Raw genomic sequence first — 23,194 nt, forward strand, 5'->3', positions numbered from 1 at the left:
GCTGGGGGTTTGTGCTGCCTGCAGACCACTGCTTAAAATCTATCTGGTTTAATAAACCTCTTGTTCTTCTCTGGTTGATTGATACTTCAAAGAAAAACAAATTGCGATATTCTGAGCCCAGCACTGGGTGGCAGGAATTTGTACAGGGTGTGAATCTAAAACTCACCAAGCCCAGTCCATTTGACAGGTGAATTCTGTTTTCCTGTTTAGGGTGCTTTGTAGCTGCAAGTTTGTGCAAGTAAATATTATTAATAATGTGTTACTATTTCTAAAAACAATTTAAATCCTCCTAATTACTGTTGGTCAGAAATTCATCACTCTCAATGTTGTGATGAAATTGAGGCCTTTTATGGGGCCGTCACGTCACATCTCAGTGGTGTTTCTTCTCTAGAATGAATCCTTCATCAGCCGGCCCCAGGTTGAGGTTGTGGCTTGACTACTGGCAGCTTCTTTGAAGTTGTGAAGTTATAGGTGGCTTTGATTAAAGGAAATGCCATGGGTTGCGAGCCCTGGGCACTTTTCAGACACCACTTGGCAGTGGTCTTTATTTACATCCTTTGTTGGGCACAGGTATTCTGCCAAATGCCCGGGCGTCCTTATGTTGAATGAATATGTTTTGAGGCAAATTTTGTTAAGCCCAACTTCATGTTGGAAGTCACACAGGTCTTAGAGAAATGTGCAGGAAGCAGGACCAAACAATTTTGCAAACCAGTTTGTAAATCATCATCCCCCAAATCATATTGTCTACATTACTTTAAAAGATGAAAAGACAATCCAGAAGTCTGTCCCTGTATATTCACAATAATTAGTAAGGCAAGCAATAAAAAGTTTAAAATCTCCACTAATTAACCAAAATGGCATTGGGTGAACTCGGGAAGCTCCTGAGAAGGACTTTATTTAGCTTCTTAAATAATAGATAACTCTTTCACACTTTTGTGTCAGTGGTTTTCAGTTACAGGAACATTCCAGCCCTAAATGGAAACCATTGTTTCTAGAAATTGTGAGCGCGACTGGGCACCTTCTCAAGTGGGAAAGACTGCCAAATGACAGCGTGGCCTGCATAAGTGTTTAAGTGGTCGGAAAAAAGGGTTGATGGGCCTCCATTTTGGGAATGCCCACCAAGTCATTACTTTAATACACTAGCAAGATTTTTTTTCAGGGGGTTTTCCTCCCATAATAAACAAAATGTGGTATAAGTGTGCTTGATGTGTGGGAAAAGAGGTGTCGGTGGAGTGGGTTCTTATCAAGGGAGATTGTTCATCCAGTGAAGACAGCCCAGGAAAAAATACAAATCAAATACCCGTTGCATCTAAACCTAAAAGATATTTAATTTTGAAAAGTACATCAGCTGGAATGTTGTGACCTCCAGTATTCTCCTTGAAATCTGTGGAAGATCTATGGTTCCAAGGAACATGTTTTGTAAAAACAAATTGTTGATCACAGTTCTAAAATGTAAAACAAGTTTAGACTTATTCCTGTGCACTAACAAACAGGGGTTTCTTTGTGAATCTGGCTCAGTGTTATTTAGTTCTTTAAATGTTTGTACTATAGTTCATAGAAAATGTTCGATGTTCACCTCAACACCCACCTGCCAGTTTGGTACTGGTCCTTCACCTCCCCCACCTCTGGAAAGAGACTTCCTCCTGTCAATGGCAGGGATAAATCTCTGGCCTTATCCATGGTGGCAGGGCACTTCTCTAACGTTGTTTAATATGAAACTCAAGTTTGTGGATATTCTTCACATTTTCAAAGCATCCCTTCTCAAGAATGCCCACATCCCTGTGAGTAGTTTAATGCACTAACAATCCCCTCCCACACCTTCCAGTTCATAGAAAAGTGTATTGATGTAAAAAAAAAAAAAAAGTGATGAAAATCAATGGGTTTCCTGTCAGCATTGCAAAACAGATCCAGTTTTCTCATGGTTTCCATCTGTATCTTTTCTTAAACTGTCTCAACATTGACACCAGCCTTTGCTTTATAGGCTGTAGGGCGCTACTTTTCCTATTGTCATTATTGAGTGGTAGTCATGCCCAGGTATCAGGCCCAGAGCTTTATGCCAGTTCTAGAAGATTGCATTAAAATTGTTTTTTTTTTTTCTTTTTGGTTTAAGCTGCAGTGTGAGCTTAGATGGTAATAACGTATAATAGAGTATTGGTGTTGCCAGTGGCCCCTATTTCACCCTTGGGTGGTGAAGGGCATATCTTCCCTATGTCAAGATGCCACCTCGTACTGCAAATTACAAAGTTTGAACGAAGGTTCAAATACCACTGAGATGGCAGGATCCTCGACACGCCAGACACCTACCATGCTAGAATCAGGTGGCTGTACACGCTGCTTGTGTTTGCTTTAACATCAGGGTCGTGGGTTAGTGAATACAATTGGTTGGGGGGTGAGCTTCAGATTGCCCAACAATCAGGCTGGCACATAATGTTAAAATACATCATACAACAAGCAGGGCACATGAGCGGGGCTTAAGAGGCAGCAGAAAGAGAGAGGAATGCAGATTGCTAGAGGTACTTGGTGAAAGAAAGCAAATTATTATGTGAAATATCCAACATTTTATGTCTTTCCAAACTGAGGGAGGGAGTGTGAGTGTGTTTTTTATTCTCTGTGTAAAAATTTCTGTTGAAATCTGACAACTCACACAATACTGACTGACAGCACCTGTACCCAACTATTTATCACAAAATACATTTATTAGGGGGGTGAAGCACCCCAAACACTACCCCTGAAGCTACGCCCTTGCTTAACATTGCTTTCTGGGGAAGATGGATAATGTTAAAAGGGTAGCTGTGTAGTTATTCAAAGCTAAGCTGGTGGTAGCTAAAGTACCCCAGTCCTGCAGCAGACATTAGAGTACAGCAAGGAGATCTTGGAACCACTACTGCCTTGCCTGTGCAACAGTGTGCAAGAAATTGCAGCGAAGTGCAGGAGCGGAAAGCGGGGATGTCCTCTACCATAGGTCTGTAGACAACACATTGGTGTTGACAGGAATGTGGTGTCTGCAAACCTTGGTATAGACACCAGTGTGGTCTCTACAGATCTATGGCAGAGTGCATCCCCGCATTCTGCCCCTTCACTTCGCTACCAACTTACAACTACCAACAATGTATAGGTGGCTCTGCCAGATAGCAGGCACTGGCTTAACTTGCGCCTGCAGTTGAAGCTGATGGGCACAAACACTTACTTCGTGGGGACCAAGATTTATTTCTCGTCATTTGACTTTGACTTGGAGCATGAGAGAAAAGGCCAGAACAGACGAATTAATAGGGAAGAGAAAGAATAACCATGCCAAAGAGAAAGCTGGAATGAACAAGCATTTCCAATGCAATAGTTCTCACATTTGTGAGAGTGAGAGCTATTGCATTGGAAATGACAATGTATTTTACCCGTGTGTTGTGGAGTGGAGTGGAGTGGAGTGGAGTGGAGTGGAGTGGAGTGGAGTGGAGTGGGGAGTGGAGTGGAGTGGAGTGGAGTGAGTGGAGTGGAGTGGAGTGAGTGGAGTGGAGTGGAGTGGAGTGGAGTGGAGTGGAGTGGAGTGGAGTGGAGTGGAGTGGAGTGGAGTGGAGTGGAGTGGAGTGGAGTGGAGTGGAGTGGAGTGGAGGGGAGGGGAGGGGAGTGGAGGGGAGGGGAGGGGAGGGGAGGGGAGGGAGGGGAGGGGAGGGGAGGGGGAGGGGAGGGGAGGGGAGGGGAGGGGAGGGGAGGGGAGGGGAGGGGAGGGGAGGGGAGGGGAGGGGAGGGGAGGGGAGGGGAGGTATGTGGTTTGGAGTGGAGGTATGTGGTTTGGAGTGGAGGTATGTGGTTTGGAGTGGAGGTATGTGGTTTGGAGTGGAGGTATGTGGTTTGGAGTGGAGGTATGTGGTTTGGAGTGGAGGTATGTGGTTTGGAGTGGAGTGGAGTGGAGGTATGTGGTTTGGAGTGGAGTGGAGTGTGGAGGTATGTGGTTTGGAGTGGTTTGGAGTGGTTTTGTGTTTTGGAATTGTGTGACATGGTGTGCAGAGAAATTACTAATGAAATACAGTCTATGAAGCAGGTCGTGTTGTAACGCAAGAGTACAGAGCAGCAATAAATGTCCCCAATGTTCCTCAAAGAGGGGCTAACATCAGCCTAATTAACTTCTTGAATGTTTTTATTGATTAACCAGGGCCGTTTCAGAACGGCAAGGTGAGGCACAGTACATAGAACAAATTATAACAAGCATTTGCAATGCAACGGGTCTCACATTTGCTTGAGTTAGAGCTATTAGCGTTGTAAACATGGCGTATGCATGCCTTTCACTAATGAATGCAAGTGAATTTTAAGAGGCAAGCCCACGAACCAACCAAACTGATGGCCGTGACATGGGCCTGGTTAAAAGCCCACAGGGAGATTACAACAGGGACCAGAGCACTTGTGTGCGCTTGACCCTAAAAAAGAAGCAGACGAATGCACAGAGAAATAAGACGCAGAGGTTAACAGAGAAAGAATGCCACGAGAGAGAGTACATAGAAACTGGGAAATAGACAGCCAAAAGATAAATAGCAGACAAATACACAGACAAAAAAAGCCAAACGGGCAATAAAAAAGTGGAAACGCTGGAGAGCCAGAACATATAGAAAACGAGTTGATGGATTTGCTAATTGGCTGGGTGTGGAAAACGGGATGGGAGGAAAAGAGGGCGAGTGTTAGTAAACAGGACATTTCAAAACCAGTCCCGGCTTCGGCTCAAAGCCCTGTGGTTCTGGACAAGTCATGTAATGTACCTAAGCTAGATTGCACTAAAAAAAATTGAGAAAAAGTTCCCCGAGATATAGAATTGTGTGCCCTCTGTGCTGTGTTTTTCAGCTCGTTACTCTGTGCACGTTGACGTTCATACAATGCAAGAATCTGTTCTCGTGTTTAGTATTCTCCTGACAAGTGCTACAGATGCTTCGCGTCTTATGTGCACAGTGCGGTGTTCCACGCTGCACTCGCCTCTGCCCGCTATATTACATGAAGAAGTGTGTTGGTTTGCAATAGCAAGTGCTCCCCGTTCCCTTATGGCACAAGTTCCTCAAGGAGCAGCACAAATTATTTGTCACCTGGTCTCACCTTTACGTTAAAGTCTTGTACTTCTGGATCTGCCTGTTTGTTATTCCAGGCTACTGCAGGGCTGCAGAAGCCCGGTGTCTGACGTGTTCGGGACACTCCAGCAGCACAACTCCCAGAACCCTTAGCTGCCTCGCCCGCTCACTACCCCTGCTAGAGGGGGTGCAGCAGCAGAGTCGCAAATCAACAAGGACTGGATGGAAACAGAACGGCCATTTTAAAGTGACATATTCCATTGCACAAAGCTTTACATATTCTTACATCTAAGCACCAAAAATGATCTTATTAAATGTTACTGTCACAAAAATAATATACATATTATTTGTACTAAAGAAAGCAGATACATTTTTACAGTGATAAAAGTGCAATAACGTGCTTTTAAGCTTGAGTCCTTATTATTGAGGTACACACTCCTGCTGTATGAAAATGATAGTTTAGATTTTTGTCATGAATATAATTGTAAACAAAAAAATGCAGCGCCTGTTGCATGGCTACAGGCAGCATTCAGCCAAAACAGATTGCCCTTGTTTAAGCAATGCTTTAAATCCGAAATGGCGATGAGGTGGTAATGTTGCAAGAGCCTTCGGGCGGGGGAGGGTAGCGAAGGGAAAGGAGCAAAAAAGAGCTGCATTAAGCAGACGTGTAGTAAAAAAGGAATGCGGCCTCCAAATTAAAATAATGAAACCCACGATGTTGAAAATGAAAGCGGGCGTGTAGTTAAAAGGCGTGCAGCATCCAACAAAGTTAGTTTACACACGCTACCTTCCGTCAGCTGAGCAGCGAGCATGTTTACTACAAAAGCACAAAAAACACCACATTCCAACACACAAGCTGAGAAGAAAAAAAAATCAAGATTTACAGGCTTGTTTTCAATCGCACTCTTTACAAACCTGTTTTCAATGCGGCTTGAATCGAAAATCAGGGGGAGCAGCTGTGCGCCCAGAGAGTCTGACCAGACAGCTTGCCCATGCCACTTCCAGAAACAAAAGAAAAAAGTTAATTGTCATCTTTTACACCAGCGCCCATGAGCAAAAACAAAACAAACATGAGTGGAAACTGAGAAAAGACGATTTTAACAAATAAAATAAAGTTAGCTTTAAAAAAACATAAAACTTTGCAATTGTGTTTGTCCTGCTGGGAATGTTTTAGCCAGTCACAAGCCTTCTGTTTGCAGGGCACTGGAATATAGAACAAAATAGTACCTCGATCATGTCGGGGGCAGCGGAGGGGCACTTACTAAGTTGAAATCAAGAAGTCCTTGATTCCTGTTCCATACAGAGGAACAAAAATCATGCCAAACATGCCTTGATAAATTACGAGGCTGAAAAGAGGAGTGCCACTCAAACCAGCAAATGGTGAGTGACAGAGGGACTCCAAGCCATTTACTGAACACAACAGCATCTCGCATACGAGACACAAGAACATGCACTCGCAGGCTCAACCCTCAAAATAGTTCCAAGACCAAACACTTCAACCCACCAGTGGAAAGTTAACGGTAGTTAGACACTGCTCGCTGCGTGTTCCCAAACAACTAAAATGAGGGACTAAAATACAGGTTAGCCACTACAAAGGAAGAGTTTTTAAAAGTCTATTGAAGTTACCAATCAAAAGCCAGTGGGCGGACTGTCAATCCACATACTGATTTCAGCATGTCTCGGAGACAGCGCGTGCGCTGCCTAGGCTCGACCTAAAAAGGACCTGCAAGAGTGAAACAAAAAGGCAGGAATTGTGGCATGGTGGAATAAAGAAACGTCACCAGAATATTGATAAAGCAGCATTGTGTTTTTTCAGTTAACTAATGAAGCACAAGTTATGCAGAATATGGACGTCAGCTAAGCAGTACTTATTCATCCATGCTTATGTTTGCCATCTCCCATGCAGTTCTCTAGACATGAAGCCATCGCGCCAGTATTTGGGGGGAATTACCACTTTTAGCCATGGTGTGGTTGTTGGGCTGAGGTGGGTATAGGCTGGCCTGGGTGGCCAAGCACCTCCCCCGATGTCTCAGTAGACCCATTGGTTAGGTAGGCCTGTACAGTATGTTTTACGCTCTGTCTGTGCACTAAGGAGTGCTTACCTGCCATAGTGCAAAGAATCAAAAAGGCAATAAACTGGTAGGTGTCCAATACACCATTTATTCCCCATGACGTGCTACTGGCTCGTTTACAGTAGAGCCCGGGATAACGGCCTGGAATTATTAATAAACTGCCTCACTTCTGCCACTGCAGACAACTAATTCGCCATCTGTTAAGACTGTGTAACACTTGGCAAGAGTCCCATGCGTGTTTTCAGCGTTATTGTATTTAAAAGCAAGAGGAAGCTGTTGCTTTTTTATTCATGTGTACAGGAAAGGCTCGCAGCTCTATTCTCGACATCCCATCACTTCACGCTCCCCACACTGCCAGAAAGCTGTCACTTACGGGCAGCGGCGCAGCCCTTGGACCACTTTCAGCTACTATTTCGTCCCAATTTTTCTTGCTCGGTAAATTGACTTTGCATTGTAGTCGGCTTCTCCGAGATTGCATGCAACATTGTGGCGCACTTTCATGCCGTGTGGTATCTTGTGAATTAGTGTGTGATTTTAAATTAAAGTGCATCAGCAAACGTCCTAGTAAAAGGTAGCAGAGGGCTTATCGCTGTTTTCCTATTAATTTATACTGTAATTTTATCTAAAAAAAATCCACAAAAAAGCATTGACAAAGTCAAGGGGTTTGCATAGCATTTTGACTAGAATGTAGCGTAACATGTATTTGAAAAGCAACTGCTACTCCTTAGGACATCTTGGCTCTGATTAACAGATGTTTGTTACCAATATTATGGTGCTTATTTTATAAACCTCAGAATGATGAAAGGGTGAGTGAGCCCACTGGGATTTGAACCTGCAACTATTAAATCAAGCACAGACTCTTTCAGGGGATTCATTAATGCATTGAACCACTAGACCTGGCTGTTCAGGTGTGCTGCATTGAAAACAAAACACAGAAGCTTTATTTTTTCTATAACAATACACTGTGGGAGAAAGAAATGAATGTCTGATTTTGTGTACTTTTGAGATGTGAAATTGTCTTTCTTTGCATTACAATGCAAGCACTCAATGGGAAGTGAAATGATAAATCAAACACGCCACTGCATGAGGTGAGAGGGAAATATGGAAATTCTCCACTGGGCTGTGCTCAAGGGATAGGTAGATATTTTGTTAACAATAGATCTTGAGGACAGCTGCACTGTCAACCCAGACCTAAAAATGACTACACATTTTTAAATGTGTCAATTTGTGTAATTTAATGCAGGAGTTTGTTCTTTTTGCAAGTGCCCATTGTTTTGGCAAATAAGGAGAGGCAGAAGAAGCAGTTTTCTGGAATCACACAGTGTGGTAATTAGGAACGCCAGGACTGGAACCCTGGTCTTATCTGCATTCACAGTCCCCAGCATAGCCCATCTGCTCCCACCACAAGTAAAATAAAGTACTTAAGTTAATAACTAGTTGAAACTTAATAGTTGTAATGTTTGCTATTATTACTTCCAAGAGTTGAAAACTCATTTGACACCAATGAGACACATTTTGCTGACATGCTTTGACACTGCAATACAAGTCATCCAGAAAAGAAACGAATGAGACAAAATCACAAACTTATGCCAGTGACTATACAATATGATTTTAACAATTTCAGGATAGTATTCTCAGGTTGAAGATGGAATCTGGTGCAACTGTGCACCACTCATTGTGGTATTTTTACAGTTTTTCAGAGTTTCCTTAGAGTGGCCCGTCATAGATATCTATGTTAATTTGCCTTTTCACCGGGTGGCAAATGTATTGAATTGCTAGCTTTGCAATGAATGGGACCGGTCTTGAATACGATGCAAATAAAACGGAATCCCATAGGGTACCCAAAGGCCCAGGGTACATTTATGATTTATTTCTAGAGACATATAAAAATTCTCATCATACAAATGTAGCTTCTACTTTCTTGAAAAAATGTAAATATCCAAGGGATGGACGAAGTTGAAAATTGTCTATAAAAGATGCTTGGTTCTTGGGACTGTGAGTATGGCACTAGGATCCTTCTACCTGCAGTTGACTAGTTGTATACTTATCCTCTAGCAGCTTCTCATATCTGAACTATATCTCACCACCGGATGTTTAAAAATGATGGAAAAAGGTACATTTGCCTAAAGTGATATTCATTTCGATACATTAGTCCCTTTTAGGAGCCAGGTACCTTTTGGAAATACCAGCACCATCATACAGCTAAGGAAAAGCTGCCCTACTTGTGGCTGGATGTCTAAATCTCATGTTCTGGCTATCGTGCATTTTCTAGATAGCAGTTTTAATAAGTACTCTTCATATTCATACTATATCTGAGAAACCTGCATATTGAGATATGGCCATGATTGCTTCTACTTTAGGTCATTATGGAAAAGTACAAAAAACAGTACTTTATAAATAAAAACTACATGAGTAGAACCAAGACCAGAAACAATATGTCTTGGGGATGTGGATACATTTTGGCACCCTCTGATTGTGTCGTGCAATAATCCAGCACATTGCTGGAGATGGAGGAAGTGCATGCTTCACCTACAACAGCCCCCTTTCCAATGATGTCCTGAACCGCCACACACTCGGGTGTTATGAGAATTAGAGATGTTGATTTTTATATTTGAACGTGGTGGGGTCTATTGGAGCAAGTGTAGAATTGAAATGAAATGTTGGTTCTGAAGTTTCTTTCTGAGCATTGAGAAACTTCACAGACTTGCATTTTGAATCCACAAGTTAGCAGTTTGTGTTTTGAGTAACCACCCTTTTCTGAAATACTATAACTAGCACACATATGCACCTGGATATATCGGGTGTTTTCAGAGGATGTGAAATATGCAAGGTGGTTACGTGCTTTCTATCCCTTAAGTGTGTGTCAGAGTTTTTTTTTGGGACACATCCAATATCCTGTCATTTGGGTTCACCTGATGCCCTTATCTTGTTAGCTGTAGTTGTAGTGTGCATTCTGTTCTTCATCTTCACTTGTACTCCTTACTGAAGGGTGTGGTGACTTGCCACCTTTTTCTCTTTGACAATCAGTACACTGTTTGTTGTGATTTCAGTTATATTTGTGCATTTGGGTGGTGCTAACTGGTCACATGGATGGCATCTGAAATGCCTGTGTGGTTTTGCCTTTTGGAACGTGTGCTTTACTCCCAATCACTTTCCTGATTGAATGTTAACCAGGCCTGCCCTTGAAGAATGTCATAGTCTCATGTCGTTTTTCACTGACAAACCACTGGCTGGTAAGAGAAAAAAGCAAAACTTCGGCCCAGCAGTTATTTTTTAAGGGGGCAGCCATCTTGGTTACTAAATAGGTGTAATGTTGGTTGCATTCTGAGATTAGAGATAAAGGGGCACTCTGATACCGTGTACACAAGCATTCCTGTCACAAGCTGCTAGGTCTTCCACTTTCTGGGGGGTCATACTTCAAGCCCGGCAGGCCCCAGTGACTCCTTCCTAAACACATGATGCTTGTACCTTGAGGCCTGTAGTTAGCCACTCAATGTAGTAACAAAGGCTATAGCTGTGCAGCATGTTATTCTGGAACTAAGACACATGCACAGCTCTATTACTGTGTATCAACATTCTGGCACTTGCACCACACTTTGCCAGCGCACATCTATGCAAACGTGCAACAACACGCATTTTTCATTATAAGGGAAACGCATGTAAATGTGCTATTGCCCCTTAATGTCTCATCTCCCATGCCTTCTCTTATAAGAGTACTGAGACAGACCTATATCTGAGGCAGTTGACCTCACCTACTGAGACCACACTGCATCTCAGCTGATGCAGTGATCCCACCACTGATCAGCACTATATGCTTTTCAGTGCCAGGGTCCCACAAGCAGGCCTTCCGATGCTCCTTCTTGGCTGTCCTGCAGCAGCCCTTGGTGATCGAGAACTGAGACAAATGTATCTGAGCCAGTTCGCCTCTCTCAGGCTTGCAAGGCACTTTCCTATTTGGGTACCGAGACAAATTGACATCTCAACCACTCAGTTCAGTTGAACCTGATACGCTCACTGCTTTTCCAATACTGACCAGGCGCAGCTCCTCCGTATGGGCGGAGGAGCATCGCCCCACCAGCAGCAACCACTGCAAATCCATTTACAAGGAAAGGATAATAAACTCTGTTTATTATCCTTTCCATGTAAAAGGGGCATGGGGGGTGACGAGCTGAGGGGAGTGCACTGTGCACTCCCCTCGGAGCACATGTGTTTGGCCAGCCATCTCAGGCTGGCCAGACACATGGGTACAGGGCTCTCTCCAGCGTAGCAATACGGTTGCTGGGCTAGACAGAGCCTGCATAGGCTCCCTGTCTGCCTAGGAGCGCCCTGGCTGGGCCGTCCCAGCCAATCCTGTCGCTGCTCTGAGCAGTGTCAAGATTGGCGCAGGGCAGGCTGGGAGCCTGTGCCTGCAGCAGCGACAGGAGAGGAGCGCAGCACAGAAGCAAAGCAGGATTTTTTTTTTTTTTTTTTATTATTTTTTTTTATTATATTTATTTATTTATTTTTCCCATGCCCCCTGCACCTGGCCCCCTACCCTGACCAGCCCCAGCCACACAGACCACTCCTGATACTGACACCCATGTAATGCTCAGGTAGGGTTCCTGTCTCTGACCTGTAGCACCCCTTGCTAATTTAGTACATAGGAAACACAGCTCTGCCTGTAATGATCTGCATGATTCCTTTTTCTAATGTTGAGACACATGGAGTTCAACCAGTGCACCTCAAAACAAACCTGGAGGACCACCTTTGGTTCCTGTATAGATATCAGCACACACAGGATGACTAGTGGTCAAAACTGACCAGCTGAAAGATTATTTTTTAAGATCACACATACCTCTGCTATTGTGCATGCATTTAGAGCAACAGTTGTTCTGTGCTGAGGGCAATACAAAGGTCTCCAAGTGTATGATGGCATTTTAATTACTTTACCCCTTCTTTCACTCTGCAACTCACTCTGCACACAAAGCACCAGTCTGTAGTGATATCCAGGTATTTTGGCACATGTTGGTGCCCAAGAAAGCACAGAAGAGCTAGAAACAAGCATTTGCAATGCAATGGGTCTTGCATTTACTTGAGCTCGAGCAATTAGCATTGTAAACTCCTAACCGGACTTTTCTTGCCACATAAATTGAAAATGAAAATAAAACAAGTTTCACATAACTAACTGGACTTTCCTTACCATATAAACTGAAAAGTAAAAGCTTCACATAAGTGAGCTGACGGCTACCGTCAGTGCAAAGAAGACACACAATGGGAAAAAAAAATTCACTCGTAGTGAAACCTATTGGCAAAAGTGCAATTATCCATGTAACTAGCAATAGTGAAATTAACTATGTATTAGGGTCGATGTCATGCAAAGCGCTCAACTTCTGCCAAGTGAGCTTGTGCTGTGAAAAAAGAGAAAAAGTAGTCTAGAAACCGAACAGAAAATGTGGACCCTCGTAAGTTTGCCTTTCACTAATGAAAGCGAGCAGATTTTAAAAGGCAAGCCCACAAACCAATGAAAGAGACAGAAGTGACATGGGCGTGGTTTGAAGCCCAGAGAGAGATTACAACATGGGACAGAGCGCTTTGCATTCGCCCCTAAATACAGCCCTACTAGCCTTCCACTGTTAATATGCTACATCTGGTGCCTTCATATTAGAGTACATTTTTACTTTTCAGTACCTCCGGTTTGAAAGTAGGTGCCATTCTGGTTACTTCCCTTATTGTTATTTTAGCTTTTGAGAGACTAGGCTGGTAATATTCCATCTATCCAAGTAAAACACTGACGTGCCGTGTTTGGTTTTCAACTGCCGCAACTAGGGAACAGTCATATTTTGAACAGCCAGTGGAAGATGAGAGTTTAGGGAGAGATCATTGATAAATTAGGGGGGGTGCACTTTTCGTTCTCGTCATTGGAATGCAAATGTTCTGTTTCGGTTTAACGAAAAAAGCAGGAGCTCTCATAAACTCCTCGATTTCAAGGCTGCCAAGGTTTTGGCCTGGTGAGGTGAAACTGCATTCCATCCTTAAAGACGAATTATGCTTCCTGTAAATATCAATATGACAGGAAATAGTATTTACTACGTGTGGCATTGGTGAGACATTCTGTGGAGACATGTTTTGTCTCTAGGCAACCATATTTGCGCAGGCCAGTGCTTTAAGCGGGATGCAAAAAGCAGGTCTCTAAAAGGAACATGGTCTATGTAGATAAGGGCATGGCTTAAACATGTTAACTACATTTTTTTGATCCCTTTAGTGTGCCATCTGACCGGTAAGAACTAAATCAGCTACGTAATAAATACATTAACGTTTTTAAATTAATGGTCAGAAATCATTCAGTATTATTTTCCAGTAAAATTAAAGGTATGAATATAATGCCAATGAGGGACCACTTTCAATGCCCATTTTTAATTTCTAGCAGATCTGAGAGAGGTTTGAGGTGCAATTTAGAACCTCGATTAGGATTGCCACCTGGCCCGTATTTTTTCTGGCACCAATGGAATTTTAGTGTCCTAGCCAACACAAAAATAAGTAAGATCGACAAAATCCAGTATTTTTTTTTTGCCCTTGTGTGCACATACATCAAACAGCGAATATAAATAGAAAGCACTGTAAAATGTGTTCTAAAGCTACTGTATTGAACAATTTTCAATAATTAAAGTAAACAAAGACAGAACAATCATGTTACAAATAAATACGTACAATTTTGTTTAATCTTCTATTTGATATCAGGTTCGGACCTTTGCAGACTCTTAAAACATTAACAAATGACGGGTATATTTCTCTTGGAAAGCTGGGACCCGTAACACTGATCCCGGCGCAGATCACCCTTTGCGCCACATCAGGTACCGCAGGGTAATCTCAATTGCACGATGGGTCTCTTAAATGCTGTCCGAAGAAATATAAACGTAAAATACTGTGCGTGTAAAAAAAAAAAAAAAAAGCAGAAGCCGCGAGTCGCCCCCTGTGTAAGGAAGCCCTGCGGTCCCATGAACAGCGTGTTCCCAACACTTCTGGGTTCGCGCATCTGGTCGGTCTTTCTCCTTCTTCCTCTGTGTCTTCGTGCGCTCACCTGCTTCGCGCCTGCAGGGTGCCCACAGGTGAATCTGCGCTGCACGTCATGCAGGACCTCCCACTGCCGGTCGCGAGACCGCAGAGATGACCTCACGAGCGCGCATTGGTCCGCCCCGTGGCGCACGGCGCACGGCGCGCGCAGGTGTCCTCCGCATTCCACGGGCAGGCACGTCAGCAGACGAGCGTCCGTCAGGTGAATGGCGCACCCAGCGAGGCGTTCCACGTGTACCTGCACACAGCTGCTGTAATCCAAATGAACAAGGAGCACCCCCTTGGGGAATGTTACCTAATGTTAAATTAATCCAAGGGTTAACTAATTGCCACTTTAGAAACCGTTTGTAAAGTACTGTTTTACTTGACATCATCCGACGCTTTCAAACCTGGTGCTTGTAGACTTGATGATCCCATAACAGGGCGGCAAGTCTGAATATGTAGAGGTAAAAAGAAAGGCGTGAATGAACCGTTCCTGCTTTATGATACACCGGCCTGATGATGGATCTGTTTTATTAGAGGCACCTCTTGAATGTGGTATACAGAAGTGTTGTCTAAGGCTAACAAACAACATTAAATATCAGTTTTAAATGCAATTATTTTTCTCACATAGTACACAATAGAAAATGAAATTGCTTCTAGGTGTTTACAGTTTTGGCTTACCAGGGAATTGAGGTATGGGGAGCTAAAATGGTTTGAACTGAGTAGATTTATCTCCAGTTTCTGATTCGCGGACTGAATCATCCACCCCTTGTATTTTGTTTGCCCTCTGGTTCTTGCAGTTCTGTTTCTCCTGTTGTAAATTAAGGACTACAGGTACTAGAACGCAAAGAAAGAAAATTTACTTTATACGTATGTGCGACTTTTGCATGGTATTTGAAAACTTGACCGTTTCAAGAATTTTAGTTAGTCTAAGTGATGAATCTAGTTCTGCTCGTTATGTACTTGTGTTAGAAGGCCTGTATTCTTAGCTTTCCACATTAATGTGTGGGACTTATTTGTGAAGTTGCTGTCAAAAATGTACATTTAATCAACATTCCTTTATTACAAAAGCACAACAATTTTTTTTTTTTTTTTTTTTTTACAAAAAGGGATCCAAAAATTCCATGTCTAAAATATTGGAGTTTTTTTTTTTTTTTTAAATTGCGAGAACTTCATTTTTGTTTTACTTTTTAGGGCAAACGATTTTCGAGATACAATCTAGTTGATAGTCAAAAGGCAGGTGGGATGGGCAGAAATTCCATGTTTCGATTTTCCAAGACTGAGTGGAAAATGGAAGCCAGGGTAGCCATTCAGTTTTGTAAGGACTGCCGTCATGCTACGGTTTGATATGGTAGGGAAAGAAAATGTCCTCCAAGCACAGCATGAATATTTGTTGATTTTAATTGCAAGAATTGGTATTTTAAACACAATACGAATTATAAAGCATTTGACTTTTTTGTAGAAGGTTTTATGGCATTTAGTTGGTCCATACTAAAGTTTGCATGTAATTGTCCCACAAGACATGTAAATATATGAGCTTTTAAGAACTATTATAAATTGCCATTGACCTGACTTGCATTTTGTTTCTTCATGTGGTGTTTTTGAATGCTAAACATTAAGGATTCAGCAAGAAATTGATTAACAATATGACAACTAAAACCAGTAGATGCCCACTGCTACTTCCAATACGTTAATTAAATCACTGCCCTTTTCTTCATGAAAGTTCTGTGGATGTCCAAAACCAAACATGTCAGCAACTCTGTTTAGTAGAAACTATTTATAATTGGTCAACTGGCTCCCCCTTCAACCCCTCCTATGGGCACTGTTTGTATTTAGGCGTTTGCTGTACAGCCATACAAGTGCTGACATGGTATGCTGATAAGGTGTCTTAGTAACGGTTGCAAGGTGTGCTTAAATCATGGGTGATATGGCAGCCCAGGGTTTCAATTCAGGTACGACCAACTCAGGCTTTCATCTATCCAAATTCGCTAAAATGACGGGTATTCAGCTGGGTAACATTAACATCTGCTCTTTATAGCAGTTGTGAGATGGATCATTGGGTGGGTGGGTGGATGAGTAAGTGCATAGGTGGATGGGTGAACGATTGAGTGCATGGGTGGAATAGTGAATGATGGCTGGATGAATGGGAGGGCGAGTGCATCGGTGAATAAAATAAGTGAGTTAAAGTATCAGTGACCCGGCAGCAGCTTCCAGCAACTGTAAACTAATTTAAATAAACTATAATTAAAAGTTTTTGTTTTTTTCCGGCCATTTTATATCTGAAAGGACAAAACAACACAAAGGCACTTGTAGATCACAGAGGAAAGATCTTCGCATCCTTTGAGATTCATCCTCTTGTGGACGCTCTCATGCATTTGGCATTACGGTCCTGGGAAGGCCACCCCTTTTTGTCCCTTTATGGCATCCAATTATTCCTTATCTTCTGATGTCTTTGCGGGTACCCTATAGCTTCGTAAATAAGCGGGTCAATTAGAGTGCAGGCTTCCAGGCTGGCCATCCCTTTGATTAGACCAGTTGGCTCTCCCTGTCGCTATCACCGGACAATGTTCCTGACTCCAATCCCAGAAAGGCCGTCCCGTCTGTGTCCCGCTGCTCTAGGATATTTACTAAGACCATGCTTCACTATAGTTAACAGTTTATGGTACACCAGTGCTAGTGCCAGGTGTAGAAGCCCCTGCCCAGGTTAACAAAGTGAAACGATTTGTTGTGCCTTTCCCTGTTTTTATAATAAACCTACCTGAGCACACAAAACCCAGAGTTCTCGCGTTTTCCAGGCACACTCGTGAGTAGCTCATCTGTCCACGTTTTTCAATGTATTCTGGTGCTTGTAATTGTTTGATTGCCTCATGGGAAAGGAGGATGGAAGGCACCACAGTATAGGCATCTCAATATAAAATTTTATCCAAAAGTGTACGCTTTAGTGTTTGGTAACTTTTTTTTTTTGCCTCTCTTGATCAGTTTTTTAAATGTAAATTTTTCTCCAAGTCAAGATCACCCCTCAAAGTATCAAAACAATTGTTTACCGTATGTGTCCCTTAAGAGATTTTTAGGTGTGAAAACTACAATCCCATACCATGTAGTGTGTTCCATTCATGCTCCATGCACTGCCTTCGGAGATAAATAGCTGAAAAAGTTTCCCAAAGAGCTTCCTAAAAAATATCCTTCTCCATCAAATTCCACATGCTGATTTAGTTGTTTTATTTGCTTCTCCCACTCTCTGAACTTATTTGGTGAGCAATGTTTATCATTCATTATACACATTTCAGATTTTGTTTTTCGAGGAGTTTCCAACTGTAAATTTGTGTTGAGATGACTTAATGCAGCGAGTTGTCTGTGAATGCTACTACAGTTTAACCAGCAACACAGCATCCAAGTGGTTAGCATCACTAGTCGGATGAGGACATACCTTGGAAATCTCAAACTGTATTGCGTCAGAAATGAATACCTCCCTTAATATAGTTCTGAGTGGGGCGATAACATGAGTTTCTGTACCGTTTCTACCTACTAATGTATTTCCTTTGTTTTTTTGCCAATACACTGTACTGAATTTGTAAACCATGTTTTTTATTCTTTGTAAACCCTTTCAGTTACTTTGTTTTTGAGAGAATTTGCAACTCCAAATTTGTGCTTTGTTGATTTCATGTAGTGAATTTACCGTGAATGCTACGCTTGCTCAGCATCAAACTCTGTGGAATGCTGAAGCAGGTCTTCGCACATTTGGAACAGGTTGTCTTGGCGTTGGATGTACGACAAGTAGTCTGAATACTACTAATCAGTGACATTTTTACCACGTTTCTTCCAGAGTAGTTCTGTTTTAGCCCATACCTGCACTGTATAAGATGCATACTGAGGAAGCATCGGCCAGATTATTGCCAGGTGATGCTGGACATGATACATGTGTGGATTTGATGATTTTCTCTTGGTGGCCATATTGGAGTGTAAAGTATGAATGTACGACTTATTTTGGCATTTTTGACATTGAGGGCATTTTTCTATCAAGTATGAGCAATGAGTGGTCAACAGGATTTATTTCTGTAGGTGAATGGTCATCAACAAACTTCTCAATGTGTTACTTGTAGCTTGTGTTTTATTCAATTCAAGAAAGCTTTATTCAGTTATAATATAACCACAAACGCATACATTATAGCAAACACATAAAAAGAATAGGACAGGCAAGGGTTAAAATTGATTAAAAAAAAGCAGTAAAAGACCTTTTAATTAATAGATTCAAATTAGACAGAATCCATCCCTCATCTTATCCCTTGAGTGCACCGCAGATTTTAAGAAATTAACAACATGAAAACTTCTGAAAGCATTTGCAAAAATAAAAGAGCTGGGCAAACCTGTTTAAAATCTCACTCTTTGAAACGGGGGGATTAGATATACCTTCCTCTGGAACTCATAATACTAAAAAAAAAAAAAGATAAAATGCATAGTGTCCTGTGGAGACCTTTGGTCGCAGCTGCAGGGTGCTAGAGAGAAGAATTTGTGCCACCCCCTGGGAAATGATAACTCTGGCAGAAGATTCAGCCTAAATCTTGCTAGCAGGTAACATACATGGCTAGAATTTACCATTGTACAATAGAGTTCTATAAATAAATTGTTTCTAAACAGTAAATACTTAACCCTGAGACCTTCTGCAAAGCCTCTAATTCTCTAGCTAACATTTTTCTTTAAAAAAAAAAATGTTTTACCCAGCCACGATCTGCCTTTATGATTTTGTCAGCACAAGTAAAATGCCTCCTCTCCCCCCCCCCCCCCCTTTAAGGTCCCGAAACTCCTTTTCATTGTACTCAAACCAGGGGATTTGTAATGCATGATCAAGGGATAAACAGCATTCCAATATCTCCCTGTTCTGTTGAGCTACTTTAGTCACAGTTCAACTTAGCATAAAAGGGAATCGAGGGTAATAGTGTCAGCAATATAACTAACCCCAGTTCTCCATGAACTGTTTAAGAAAGGGTAGTTTGTGGAACACAAAGCAAATAACGCAAAAACTTATTTTCAAGTACCTGGAGGTGATCGTTTTAGATACCCACAAATTTCACTGCCATGGGTTGCTTTAGAAACGGGTTTAACTCGATTAAACTTGTCGCAGGACAATAACCGGCTTCCTCCACAGTCTAGAATACATTTTCCAGGCCGCAGCATTGGACCTGGTAACTTCAGACAGCTTTCCAGAGAGTGGGTTAGTCCATTGCAAATTGGAGTCAAATAAGATGCCTAATTACGAAAAGGCTTTAAACTTTGTAAGAGCACTAGACCCTATCTTACAAGATCATGCTTTCATATTTTTTGGATCCACTACCATGCTCCGAGACTTACTGATTTTAGTGCTAAGATCCAGCCGGTCCATGTAACCCACAAAGGCATTTTAAGGTGCTTGCAGGCCCTTGGCCGTTTTAGCCTTTAAAACAGCATCGCCTGCGCAGGGAAAAACTGGCAAGGGCCAGCCCTTTAGCTGTGTGCAGTCTAAACCCTCTTCCACTGAAACCTGCTCAAGTTTATTTATATGCAAAGTAAATAAAAAGGGGGCCAAAATGCACCTCTGCCTGACTTCTGGGAAGGTTTTACATTTTTTTTTTTTTATAGTGCTATACACAATCTTCATTAACATCGACTCCCCTAAAGGGAATATTCATCTTACCTGTGTTTTTTTTTGTCTTTTCCTTTCCTTAAAATTGCAATGACACTTTTATTTTTTATCACTTTAAATCAAGTGTTGGAATTTGAAAAAGGCCCTGCCATTTTGTCTGTGTACACTTACTAGAAATCTGATAATACCACTCTTTCGTCTTATTTGAATCTAAAGTTGCAACAGTGTGACCAAATTAAATTACACATGTCATATATGAATACTTTCCACACAATTATACCCACCTGGCACTCGTGATACATTGCTTTTTTTTCAAGACTATTGGTTTTTCTGATATCTGTTTCATTTTGCCAAACAACAAAATGGTTATTCGGTTAGTCATCTTCCCTTATGTTGCAGTCACTTGTAATAATGGGGCTATATTTGTTTTCAGAACATGAACTTTTACATTCTGCTTTTCCTAAGCATAAAGTGTACTTTAATTTGCTCAATTCCTTTGTAAGGTTTTTTGAGAGTGCTAGGATGTTGCTTGTGGTCACTTCAGAGCTCTATGAGGTAATTTTGGTCTAAGTGCTTGTTTAAGATTATTCTACAACACCAAGTTCGTGGTACTGGTTTTCGGAGTCAGAATTGCAGGCATGGCAGTTGAGCATTGTAGTACACCGAGCGTAAGAGTGATTCATCACGTTGACGGAGGTAGATGAAATTGTACCACTTGGTCTGGGCTTCTTGTGTGAGACCAGTCTATGAAACAGAATGTTGTTTAGGTGGTCTGTTGCAACAGTTCATTCTTTCAGGGAGTGCACTTTGCAGACATACGACTACGCAAGGGTATGAAAGCCTCTCTATGTTGGGTGGGCAGTAGGGAGGTAGGTAGTGTTTATGGCATCCATTTGGTCTACTGCTGGTTTCAGAAATGGCCTTGTGCCTATGGTACACCTTTGGTTGAATGGGTTTGGTCCCTGTTTAGTGGGCAGGCCATGTACCTTTGGAAGTGCTAATGGTATCACTTTGGATAAAGGGAAGCACCTGGATAGAGGTGTTAGTAGTTTACGCTTAAATGAATGGCCAGTTGGTCCCCATTGGGTAGGGTGTCCCAATGATAAATAAACTATAAGCCAAAGTTTTGATTTAACGGTTGAGGTTCAGGACTTACTTGAGCCTGTTGAGGTTTTGTTGGGATTTGCAAGCAGAGTTCCCCTTGTTCTGCAGGGTGGCTTTGAGTTTTCTTTTGTACACATTAAAAATAAGTGCTTCTGCACACATTTGCTACCTTCTTAGTAAAGGTGGCAAATGTGCACAAAAGTAGTCCTGTTTTGAGGAATCCATGCAAGAGTAGTCTTGTAATCCTAGGCCCTGCATGCTATTCTCCATTCAGGAATCAAAATTGTCATGACGGGTAACTGGGGAAAAAGAAGCTGGTTAGAATCTGTAAATCTGCATCGAAAACTCCACCTGCACTTAACAGCCATGTCGTAGGGGGCCCCAAGTTACTGTGCTTTTCAATGTAATTGTATATATGCACCTGTATGGGCCAAACAACAGTACTTAAGTGGGTCCCTGTAGCCATTACAGGGATAGGAAATATTATTATTAATGTTATAATTATGATTTTAAAGAATGATAATGTTTCTGCTTTTCTGAATTGTGATCCTTGCGTAAGGTTAGCTGCTAACACCTGGTTTACTGCTTTCTGAATACCAAAGCTCGCAAAGTCACTCATTCACCATAACTCTGTAACACATTAAACATCACTTGTTATTACGCCCGTGCCACTGTTCCCTCTTCCCACATTTGATTCAAACTGCAGCCACCACTCATTCCTCCCACTGACTCAAAAGACACATTCACCTACAAAGAGTTGCCAGTGTTCCTCACATCAGAAACTCCTTTATCTATCCTAGCCTTTCTAGGCACTACCCCTTCATGCTGGGACTTTGTTTCACCCTTTAGTTACGGCCTACTACTAGGTCTATCATGCCCAGCATGTTGCAGTATTGCAGCGCTTTTTGTGTAATGAGGGCCTAAATTGAGTAGCAGGGATATGTGTGCATTGAAAATATTCATTTGGTTATTTGAGTAGATCTCAGTTTTTCAGATACCTGACCCCTGTGTTTCCTCCATATGCACCAACAGGTTGCAATAAAGATCATCGATAAATCTCAGCTCGACGCAGTGAACTTGGAGAAAATCTACCGCGAGGTGCAGATCATGAAAATGCTTGATCACCCGCACATCATCAAACTATACCAGGTAGCTCCTTATTTTTCAATTTGCCTGTTTTTTGGAGGAGGGAGTGATGTCCTGGCAAAAGAAATGTGTTTCGTATTATGCAGGGTAAAGTGTGTCACTTTATTCTCCAGGTTGAAGCGTTTTCAAAACCAAAAAACTTTGGCACCATCACCTGCATTCATGATTGAACTGCAAACAGCGGCTGTTGAGAGAATACAAGGGACATAGTATTTTATAGCATCGTTTCCACCTAAACTGATTCCACCATTCAGGGGTGCATTGAATATAGGGATTTTGATTGTCTGTGTTTTCATAACAGATGGGGAATTTGCTTGTGTTTTTCGCTCAGCAAACTTTGTGAAGTGTTGTCGGGCAATTTCCTACATCCTTCGTAACCTTTCTAAATTTAAATTGTTGGATTAAAGATCTGCTGAAGTGGATTTTGAGGAAAAAAACAACAAAGTCTTAATTCTAGAAGGACAGCTTTCTCACAGATGCAAGGTTTTGAAAGAAAATAAGATAATGATTTTGTAAGCAAAAGTTTGTGAAGTTTAGAAAAGTCAGCAACCTTATTGTAGTTTGTGAATAGAGACTATTTTGTTGTGAAATGTAAATTTCCTACATCCATAATTGATGCGAGAAATATAATTTTCTTGTTAATTACGTTTTGTGGCACAAAATCCATGTAGTTTTGTTTTTACAAGTAGCCGAGCCATCTGATAATCTTTAATCGTTAGTGGTTTCCCACACGCAACTGCAGTGGTTTGTCATGCTTTGCTTGCCCTGAGAAGTATCCAATGTTGGCAAATTTGTTTTTGGAAAGAACTGCTCACCACTCAGTGTAAATCTGATGACTTTCCTTAGTGACATCTGTATGAATGAATTAATAACTTCAATCCTTTTTATCATTCTTCCTGTTTATGTCTTCTGAAACATGGTTAATACAGGAGAATATAAATGTTCTGCTATGTTTGAGTAGATTTATAGTTTTTAAAGTTTGACCTAAATCTGCAGTAGTACTCCAGCATGTCTAGGCAGGTTAGACCTTTTGAGTGCTTCCGTTTCCCTGTATTTTTACATTTACTCTTACACTCAGGAGGATAGATCATAAGGTAAAAGTGTGTTTACAAAATTATTTTCTTTCTTATTTTTCTCCATCAGAGTTTCCCCCCCCCCCCTATTGAGAAATATTTTCCAGT

General features: G+C 41.7%; 1 protein-coding gene across 2 annotated transcripts in view; it reads left to right on the top strand.

Moving 5' to 3' along the window:
- SIK2 (salt inducible kinase 2) overlaps nt 1-23,194 on the top strand; it is a 348,026-nt gene that overhangs the window by 70,955 nt on the left and 253,877 nt on the right. Inside the window, exons 1-2 of one of the 2 annotated variants that reach the window (XM_069225001.1) lie at nt 14,325-14,366; nt 21,900-22,016. In XM_069225001.1, the coding sequence (XP_069081102.1) occupies nt 21,975-22,016 (42 nt within the window). In that variant the 5' untranslated portion in view covers nt 14,325-14,366; nt 21,900-21,974. Of the gene's footprint in view, nt 1-14,324; nt 14,367-21,899; nt 22,017-23,194 lie in introns of those variants that run through there. The other variant, XM_069225002.1, reaches the window with a different exon arrangement.

Source organism: Pleurodeles waltl, chromosome 3_1, assembly GCF_031143425.1.
Source record: "Pleurodeles waltl isolate 20211129_DDA chromosome 3_1, aPleWal1.hap1.20221129, whole genome shotgun sequence".
NCBI classification, from domain to species: domain Eukaryota; kingdom Metazoa; phylum Chordata; class Amphibia; order Caudata; family Salamandridae; genus Pleurodeles; species Pleurodeles waltl.